Here is a 10720-nt window from a genome sequence, read left to right as displayed (position 1 = left end):
CTGAAACAGGAGACCCCAGACTGATGGTAAAAATGGCCCATTTAGTGCAGAGCTGCTAGCATACTTATAGAACATCTGAAGGGGTAAGAGGTATAAGACTGTATGTCCCTGTGATTTATAGGGGTAAATCATTCCAGTAGATGCAGTTCTCTGGGGGAGATAAACTCAAGGAGACTCTCTGTCCCCCCAGGGACATCTATATTGCTTTCCTCTTTCCCTCTAGCCATACATATGTGTGTGTATAAATAGATATCTCAAACAATTAAGTAAATTAATCAAATAATTAAGTCTACTTCTTATCAATACTTGCGATTGTTTGGATAAACACTGTAGCACTGTAGTGTGTAAACACAAAAAGAGCACAGCAGTGGCAGCAGTCTATTTGTCCCACCGCCAGCGTTTGGCCGCTTCCCCCACACTGGGGAGGTAGATGGCGAGGGCCAGGCTGGTTGGTCTTAGTCGCAGTTTATTCCAATACTCTCTCTGTTCATTCCTGTCTCTCTCCTCTGCCTCCCCCATGCTACTTCATTCTCCTTCTCGATTCCCCTTCCTCCTTCTTCTCTGGAGTCTCAATTCTGATCCCCCAGCTCACTCTTACATTCTGGTTAAATCCCAAAGCATGAGGGGTTGGGGCTTACACATAGGTGTGGGTCACAATCAATAGGGGTAGAATGCTTTCCCTCGGGGGAAAGCCGCTTCTAGGACAGATACTCTCTCAGCAGGATGACCCACCCTAGAGCAGAATCCCATGGGTGTTTCTCCTTTCCTTGTCCAACAAACATATAAGCATTCATAATATAAATCATTTTGTATGGATACAGTAAGAAATACCTTAAACTTATAGAATTGCTCTCCTAGGGCCATCTCAATCTCAGACTACAGTGCTCAGGCCAAATAGTCTTTCCTATTCCTAGCAGGGTCCTAGTTTCGTCATTACTTTGGATCATGACAGCATTTGTCTATGATCAAACTCTTAACTTATAGTTAAAAATCGTGGCACTCTGGCCTGGCCCATTTCGATGCCAGGGTAGCTCGCTGCTTGCCCTGGGTCCATTCAGTCCCTCGTCGGGTCCCTACTTTTGGGGTGTTAGGAACCAAGGGCAACTGAGGCTTAAGTCGAGAAAGCAGATGCCCAAGAGTGAGTAATTCTCAAAGCTGATTAAATCCTAAGTTACAAAAGCATAATATTAACTGTCCTTCTGTATCTCTACGAAAAGGACATTTCATTAAACAATTCAAAAGACATAAGGAGAGGAGAAAGGCAATATTTCACTCATACATATAAAATCATAGATTTCTGAGGAATCTAACCTTACAAGTTAACAGAGTCTGATTAGGGGGAAAGCTGATTAACTGGTTGGGGAGGAGAGCATAGGGAAGAATTTACAGATAAACACAATGGAATGGAAGCGCCTCAGGAGCACTGCGATGGGTGTAACCTGATAAACCTAAGCTCCTAGTGGAGAAAGGGAGAAAGGACAAAGCAATGTCATCCTACACTGTAGCACTGTCCTCCCGTTGTTCATCGATTTGCTCCAGCGGGCCCAGTAATGTCTCCATTGTGAGACTTGTTACTGTGTTTGACATATTGAATACGTCACGGGTAGCTTGCCAGGCTTTGCCGTGCGAGGGGGATACACTCAGTAGCTTGCTGGGCTCTCTGAGAGGGCGGAGCAATTGAACCGGGCTTGGCTAGGGCAGCAACGTGCAAGGCAAACACAAATACCCTACGGCTGTGTTATTGCTCCAGTCCAGGATAAACACAGTAAGAGATAAAGATCCCAAACTTAGTTCTCCGGGCTCTGAGTTCACTGAGAGCAAGCAAGGCTTTTACTGTAAATCCCAGACTAAGTCCTCAGGCCATTTAAGCTTGTCCTTCCCCATGGGGGTCCTGTCCATTAACTCACAACAGCTTGCATCAAGCTGCTTTTATACTTTCTGGCCCTCAAATTTTGAAAAATAATAAAACCATACGGTAGAAGAGATAGTAGAGGGGAGAGGGGGTGTCCTACATGCTGCTGACACAGTTCCACATGGTCCCTTGAGAACTACCAGGCACCATCTAGGCGGACCCCCCCTGCACTAATTCCTGGCACTGCATGGCCAGAGCAGGATGGTCCCCGTGGGTCATTTGGCCAGGAATGACTGAAAAAGGCCTCTAGCCTCTTGGGCACTGTTTTGGAAACACAGACAGCCCCAAACAGCCAGTGTTACCACTGGTTGTGGCAAAATGATGCACTTTTTTCTCCATTACATCTATCTGTGTTCCCAACATATTATAAAAGTGAGTCTAAATTCTTTAATAAAACTCATCTACTATTGTAAAATATAAATAACCTTAAATAGGAATCTATTTGATCCTTAAATAGGAATCAGTCAAAAATTACACAGGTATCACAACATCAGACTAAAGTAACATGAATTTCCTTAAAATGAACACATTAAAGCATTACCTTGGTAACATATTAAATACTTTATTTAAATAATAAGAAAACTGCATAAATTTGTTTGGATAAAATTTCTTATTACTTACATCAAATTTACAACTTGCAGATAACAAATTCCAAGCAGTTTAGTGTCATAACAATAGTTCATCAAAATGTAACATTGGTATATAAATTCAGATATATTATATGATATATAGTTTAAATAACCAAAGAATAAATAAAAATAATTTACTTCTTTGTTATTAAATTTACAAGATACATGTTATTTGTCTCCAAGTAAACAGATTATATCTGGAACACCACTGTCTGTACCTAAAAACAAAACCAAACCCCTTTCTTTAAAAAAATGCACGTAATTCAGAAAAATTTAAATATAGGCGAGGTTCCTTTAAAGCAAAAGAAACCAACTAAATTTCCTGGTTTATTTAAAACCAAACAGATCTAAAGCAAAGTTTCAGACTGATAGATCTCATTCAACCTTCCTAATTTAATTACAGTTAAAACTATTTTATTTATGAGCTTTACATCAGCCATAAAAACCGTTGTATGTTTCATTTAAAAGAGAAATTTTAGCCTTCAAGTTAAGATTTTTAGAAATTCAATTACAACATTCTTTTCTTACAATGCTTTTTATCAGCTGTAAAATTTTAGACTTTTAACAACTTTAAGAGCTTTAAAATATATTTAACATTAATGAGTCAAAATTCTACTTTTCTACAGGGGTTTTACATAGACAACTTTTCTTAAAACTGTTTCAACTGGCTAGTTTTAAAAACCATCAAATACTATATGTCATTAAAAAAATGTTTCTTGGCTTTGGCCATTCCAGTAATATTCAATCTTTTAAAATCACAGTTTTACCCACATCTAACAGCACTGCATGAGCACAGACTGTAGGAAACGAGAATATAAGGAGATCTGGTGTTTCATTCCATTCCCCAACCTCCCCCTACCCCAATGTGACGATTCCGCCAGAGTAGTGGCTTCCTCGGCACAGAATTTATCTTCAAACCAGATACTGATTTTCCTCCTGCAACTCACATTTGTTTATCGAATCAGTTACCCAATCTTCTCGTAGGATTTTGAACTTTCTCTGAAGAGTTCTTCGAAAAGCTTTAAGATTGGCCACTCGGCTATGGTCCTCCCCAATGACTACGTGTGATACGCCTTCTGCTAGACAAGAAACGACTTGGGCTCCATGAAACCGAAGCTCCAAGGCAGTGATGGCTAGCCTTGTGCCCTCCAGTCTGGTGCTCGAATCGCTAATGACAGAATACAGGTCCACATACACAGTGTGACGCCGAAACATACTAAGAGGAGAGTGGTCCCAGGAATATCGATACTCTAAATCGGCAATCACGGGAGCCATTTCTTCCTGAGTTTGTCCGCCAGAATTTTTAACTCTTGCAAACACTTCCTTCAGCTGCTCCACGTCTGTGTCAATAAAATAACTGTCACCGTATGTGTCATACTGGCGGGCAAAATGCTCCCTTGTGGATGGGCACATGTGGATCATGTGCCGAGGTTGCCAGGGCACGCAGCTCTGGGTTTCGAAGCACTCCAGAAGCCACTCGGGCTTGACAACATCATGCTTGCCTTCAGAGATGATGTTTTTCACTCGGATGTTCTCGGTCCCTGCAATGACACAGTACGTATCCGGGCCTGGATTCTGGACTATGCAGCCTCCGAATTCTGCAATTCTGTTCTCCAGGGCAGGCTTCGGGTGGCCAGCCAGGCCACTCATCACACAAAATTCTACATATTCAAATACATTCGAGATTTTGTTCACACTGGAGAGGTTGGGGGCTTTGAAGGCTTCCATGATGCCGATGGCTTTCTTCACCTTGGGGGCAGCTTTCCGCTTTTTCTCTTGTGGTTCATCATTGCCATCACCACCGGGGTAGAGGTGTTTGGAAGCCAGCTTCCCGGCCGCCCTGCCCCGGAGCTGCTCCATCTCCTCCAGAGTCATGCACTCATGCCACTCTTTGTCCTCCCTGATCCTTTCGATCCGCGGGAAGCGCAGCGTGCAACCCGTTTTATACATGTCACTGGGGACGATCTCTGCTGCCTTGATCTGGACAATGACAGAGTTGCAGGGCTCAATGTACACTTCCGGCTTCTCTGTTCCACATAAAATGCTGCTGGGAGGAGCCCTTTTGTGAAATGTCTTCCAGTGCTTCGACAGCTTCATACCCAGGTCATACAGTTCTTTCATCGTGTAACCTGAGCCCACACGGCAGAGGCTATGAAACACTGATGGCTTCTCCCCTGGAGGCGGCTTCTCTGCCACCGCACACAGAAAGTGGGACATCATTCCACCCCGTGAGCCTTTCCCCCAGTAGCCCCCAACAAGTAAGACATCCAGCTCATCCATCAGCCCGGTTACATACTCGGGTTTAATCTTCAGCCATCCTTCCCCTCTCTTGTCTGGCTTGTAAACGGAGAAGGGGTTCTTGACCATGATTCCCTCTTCTCGTTTATCTATGGCTTCATTTAAAGCATCAATGACTTCTTTCTTGGTATGAGCTTGTGTTTTCTGCACGATTTCTATCCGGCCTGGTACCGGTGTGAGAACGTTCCCCAGAATCTCATACCTCTTCCTCAGGGTTTCGTGTCCAAGTTTCTTACTATTGACCATCAGGACGTCGAAAACACAGAAGCAGGTCTGCAGGTCAGTCTCATCCACCATCCGTTTAATATCAAATTTGTTCCCCTTTTGCATAAAAGTCTGCGTGTGAGGATTGTAGGCCATCATCTCACCATCCAGGATACAGACTCGTATGTCTGTGTGGAAAGCACCATGGATGAATGGTGTAAGAGAACCCTCCTCAGGGGAAGCACCAAACTGCGAAGTGTAGTTGTACCCGTTTCGGGAGAAATACTCATAGACGTCCCCGTTTTTGTGCAGTTGCATACGCTCACCATCCAGCTTTGTTTCAATGTAGAAACTCTGGTGCTTCATGTCCTTCTCAATCCGTTCGATATCTGCTATGGCAGCTAACATTGGTTTAAAGGGAGAGAATAAACTGATAGAAATATCACTGAGCCCAACAGAGGGGTCATGCAGTTGCCTACAGACTTTCTCCAGATCTGTGGTGACACTGTGCAACTCCACCGCATCACTATGAAAAACAGATAAAATAGTTTGATGGCTGATACCAAGCTTTAAGTCCTTGACAATCATTCGGATGAGCCACTTCTGCTCAAGAGCTGAACTCTGAGCAATAAACTGAAGAAGACTCTTCTTCATCAGGTCTTTTCTCTTGGAGGAATTATTGCTGGCGATGGAGTCCAGAATGCTGTTGACTTCCTGGATGGTCAAGCTTCCTTTTTGCAGGCATCTTGGTTTCAGCACAAAGTACGCAATCATGGCAAAGTCTCCTGCATCCCCACGAGTCCCTGTAGGTGTTCGATAATTTAATAGTTTCTGAGCATCTTTTCCTTCTTTGGGTAAATTAAGTAGTTCAATGTAGAGCTTAGCGAGCATCGTCTCTTTGATACCATAGGCCATTCTCTCTCTTTCTAGCTGGGGAAGAATCAGCCTCATAGCTGGATAAAAAGAGTCTGTGACATCTTTCTGATTCTTATGAAGGGCATCATGAAATTTCCTCCAAGAATCCAAAAAGTCCCTGTAGTGCTTGACTTTTTCTGGACGTCCTTTGGCTTTCTGTATTCGCTCCAGAGTTAAACATAAATCTGCAAAGGGAACTCGAGAGGCAACTGTGGGTGAAGATGGCGTGGCGGCCATGAATGCAACGGTGAATCCTCGGGTCTAAATGATGAAGCAAAAAGAGAGTACCTTTAGTAAAAGACATAGTCCAACTAAATATTTTATGTAAACATCTTACCAAGGAGCTTGGTTTCTAAGCAAAGATTTTTAATGTTTACTAATCTTAAAAACAAATCAATACTTCGGGCCCCACCGGAGGGGGTGAGTGAGCACACCACCCGCTCCAATAAAGCCCCAGCAGCCGAAACCCTCCAGATCCCAATCGCTGCCATGCTCACCATGCTCATCGTGGGACAGGCTCAGGATAAGCCTCACACATGAAAATGAATATGCAGAAACACTGAGGTATGTGGGTTTCGTGACCAAAATCTCCAGGATCTCATGGAGTTGTCTCATTGGTGACTTCCCCCAATCTCCCGGTTCTTCTGGGAGCCTGGCAGTCACACCTGAGAAATGCCTCTAGTGCCACAGAAGCTCATTAATGGCCATGATCCAGAGACACACAAATAAATCTGGGAAAAGAGCAACATGCTGCAGAGATGCCTCCAGACTCCAAAATCACCATTCAGTTAAAAATTTAACTTCAGCTGTATCACCCTATTTAAAATTTTAAAATTCCTTGAGCAACATTTCATATACTATGCCAGTAATATAGTAAGAACAGCACACCACATTTGATGGGGTGTAAAACTGAGCAAGTGATCTCAATCAAGGCTTACAGGTTAAGCCTTGTGTACTAATACATACATACATAAATACATACATATACATATATATGTATATGGCTTAACCTGTAACAACCTGTTAGTAATCGCTTATACAAGGGCTAAATGTCTCCAGGGTAAGCTACAACAATATTCACACACTTACCTCTAAGGAAACTTTTTGGGATAATTTTTAGCTGATTATTTATAACAAGCAATACAAAATTAATTATTTAGGATCTGCCTTTGGGGCAGACTTGGGTAGTGGTAGGAAAATTCAAAATAATGGTGGTGGGATTTTGTTAGAATATTGAATGTAATTATTGTGACCAACTTTAGAAAAATAAAAAAAATTAAAGATTAAAAAAACAAGATCAATGCTGTAAGTGATGGGTTTTTAAAAAAAAAAACTTTACATGTAATAATCAAATATGTTACTTCAATCCTGCTCTAGTGTTAATTTTCAAAAGTACCACCAACTTCAGAGCTTATTGATACCAAAATTAATCATTTCAGTAGTATTTTTTCTTAAATTCCAATCTCCTATTAAATTATCCCATTCTTTACTTACGTAAAACATAATGCAAAACAGTATTGCCAATAATGGAAAATTAAAAAGCCCAATTCTCTTCATTGGGGACTTCAAGAAGGCCTTCGCTTATATTTCTTCTATTTGGACTGCTGTCAACACAATACCCAGGAACAAAATTCTTTAAATAGATGTTTTAAACAATTAGTACCTGAATTAAAATTTGGGCTTCTTAGAGCTGGAATTCCTAAGTGACTCTACAAACAAAAGGTCTGCTCGACAGACAAAGCCTCTGTCAATGTCTGCTTCAGTGCTAGTGTTCGCATTCAAAGTCCAGCTCGAAATACCATTAATGCAAACTCCACTTTACCATGCTCTTTAACACTACTTTGTCATACTTAGTGTTAAACATTCACATACGCATCCAGCAGCACACATTCGTTTTGGTTCACATTCTAATGCCAGCTAAACCCTGCTCCCACCCTCTTGCCCCGCACGGCGGGGGGGGGGGGGGGGGGGGGGCACTTACCAAAGAATCAGATATCCTGTCTTAAAAACAAAAACAAACAAAAAACAAAATAATCCAAACTTCTGTAAAGAAAAAGGGACATGATGGGAACTACTTATAAAATGCTAACTTTGAAAATCTACTACGTTCCACTACTTAAAAAAGTTACTTATGAAAACTTATATAAATGTTGTGTAAGATGAGAGTTTTTCATCAACACATCTTCTAATTTATACAAGAAGAGGTCAGGAGCAAGATTAATAGTCCAGCCAGTGGGTGGGGCATTTTTCTTTCACTCAGCTGACCTGGGTTCGATCCCCTGTTCCCCACATGGTCCCCCCAAGCCCCCAGAAGTGAACCCTGAGTGCAGAGTCAGGAATAAGCCCTGAGTACCTCTGGGTGTGATCCCAATACAAAAACAAATAAACAGGTTGGGGTTGGAGCATAGTACAGCTGGTGGGGCTCTATGACTGATGTGGGTATGAACACAATTTGCTCAGGGCACTTTATCAGGTGTGATGTCTGAGCAGAGCCAGGAGTAAGCCATGAGCACTGCCAGATGCAGCCCCCAAACGAAAAAACAGCACCATCATCAACAACAAAAGGAAGTAACAGAAAACCTGCAAGTGAAGGTCTAGACTATTTCTCAAGTGTGAAATGTCCCTGAAGTTTCAAATACCTATGCAAGTTTGACTAGAATGTATAAGGTACCAGAGCTATTTTATATGGTTTGGGCCCTGGATTCTTAAATTGTGGGTCCCCAGATCATGAGCTGTGATGTAACAAACCTGGAGGCCATAAAAGGAACCTTCAAACTTTGAGCGTCTCCTCAACAGGCAGAATTCTACCTACTGGCCACACAAGGCTCCTGGCGCACCAGAAATCATGTCAAGTCCATGGCAAGACCTATCCATGGAACTCTCTAGAGGCTGAAATCATGTTTACTTCTGTGCCACTTGTGCCTGGCACGCTGCAGGTTCAAAGGCTAGAGGCTCTTCACACACGTGCGCGCGCGCGCATACACACGCATACACACACACACACACACACACACACACACACACAGAGCAGCACTGCCAGTGGGGTCCAGCATAAGAAACCTTCAGCAGCTACGGTGGCAACTGGAAAAGGGCCATCTGTTATCTGATCAGATTGTGGGTTAAAACTACATAAAAAATAGCAGATCAGATCGTGGGTTAAAACTACACTTCTCGGTCTAATTCCCACCAACAGACGGCAATTTCTACTGAGGTGGTTTGAGAAAAGACCGTTTCAGCGACTCTGATCTTTGAATTCAGTAACTGCCAAGTTCCTTCCTCTCCTCCCCACTTCCTCTGGATGGGTCTGGGAGTTGGCTGCACCTGTTTCCCTCCCAAAATATGCTCCCTCAAGGTGAGACATTTGGTATAAATGCTACACCTGCTATTTATACAGAATGGTTGAGGAGGAAGTCTATGAATGCTGAAGTCTGATGCACAGCATCTGGCCTACCTGTAGGTGCTATATGGATGCTAAGTCAGAGTTTCTGTGCACAAGCTCCAGACAAAAACTCATGTTACTGATTAAAATGCAGTAACAATCAATACTCAAAGCAATAACAAGGCAATATGCACCCTCAAACTACCACAGGCATCAAGGATTTCAAATATTAACATAAAATACACTTAGATACTTTTATTAGACCTGTATAATTTCTACTGATTTTTTTTTTTACATTGTCTTAATTTTACTTTCTGGGCTCCCAAGTTCCTTTTAAAGCTTATGCTTCTGATTTGGGGAGAAGGGGGAGTGTAAGCACTGAGCCTCCCTCCAGAGTCCAAGAACTCTGAGGTCAAATGTGGATTCAAACTTACTAGTTCTCTGATCAGGGGGGTGGGGGGGTGGGGGGTCGTCTCTCCTTGTGTTGGATGCGAAAGGTTCAAGGTGGTTCCTAACTGTGCTGAGAGATCGATGCCAAATTCACATGACTGGACAGTCCTATGTTCAGTTTCGGTCTATGCTTTGGGCTGACCCCAAACATACATATTATAAAATAACAGACTGATTAAGGACGGAGGAAACCTCCAAATTTTAAAGCCATAGGCCAAGTCTTTGAAGAGAACATATTCAAGCCAGCAATATTCCTAGGGGTCGTCATTCACGTAGCTACTGTGGGTAGTGCCCTGGGATGACCACCAAACTGGACTGCAGGTAGGTTAGGGGTCAGCGCGGGTTTCTGGACGAGCAAAGGTGAAGTGGAAGTTTCCTTCTGGGGACTCTGCCTGCGACAGTGTGCTTTGCTGCTGCCCCCCTGAATGTCGCGGGGTGGATACCCGGGGGACCGCAGGCTTTGCAGTTCCCCACAGAGCACTGGGTGGGTGCTGGGGTCCCCAGGCTTTGCAGTTCCCTGCTGAGCACTGGATGGCTGTCGGGGAACAACCCCAGGCTTTGCAGTTCCCCCCGCAGAGTACTGGGTGGGTGTGCAGGGACACCAGGCTTTGCAGTTCCCTGCAGAGCACTGGGTGGGTGTCGAGGACACCAGGCTTTGCAGTTCCCTGCAGAGAACAGGGTGAGTGCCGGGGGACCCCATACCTTGCAGCCCCCTAGGGTAGTAGGGTCTGGGCGAAAAGGACAACTCCTTTAAACAGTCAGGCCGGCCGGCTGGGGGCTCGGGAAGTGGCCAGACGAGGCGGAGGTGGAGGAACCGGGTCCTGTCCCGCCGGCCCCTCTGCGCACCACGCCCCGCGCCCTCGCTGCAGCGCCCCGGCAGGACCGCCCGAGTCCCCGAGGAGCCCCAGCCCCGTCCGGCGGGTCCGGTATGCC

General features: G+C 44.0%; 1 protein-coding gene across 1 annotated transcript; it reads right to left on the bottom strand.

Moving 5' to 3' along the window:
* Positions 1–2504: 2504 nt before the first annotated feature.
* On the bottom strand, positions 2505–6220 carry LIG4 (DNA ligase 4). The gene has a single exon (XM_056109484.1). The coding sequence runs from the start codon at positions 6193–6195 to the stop codon at positions 3454–3456; it is 2742 nt and encodes a 913-aa protein (XP_055965459.1). The 5' UTR covers positions 6196–6220; the 3' UTR covers positions 2505–3453.
* Between the last annotated feature and the right edge of the window lie 4500 nt (positions 6221–10720).

The sequence above is a fragment of the Sorex fumeus genome, unplaced genomic scaffold, assembly GCF_029834395.1.
Source record: "Sorex fumeus unplaced genomic scaffold, SorFum_2.1 ptg000008l, whole genome shotgun sequence".
Taxonomy (NCBI): Eukaryota; Metazoa; Chordata; class Mammalia; order Eulipotyphla; family Soricidae; genus Sorex; species Sorex fumeus.
Note: the sequence above shows the minus strand (reverse complement) of the source record. Positions and strands in the feature narration are given on the sequence as shown.

Bases quoted from the DNA above. Each gene is read 5' to 3' on its own strand.
- LIG4 (XM_056109484.1), bottom strand. From the start codon at position 6,195: ATGGCCGCCACGCCATCTTCACCCACAGTTGCCTCTCGAGTTCCCTTT.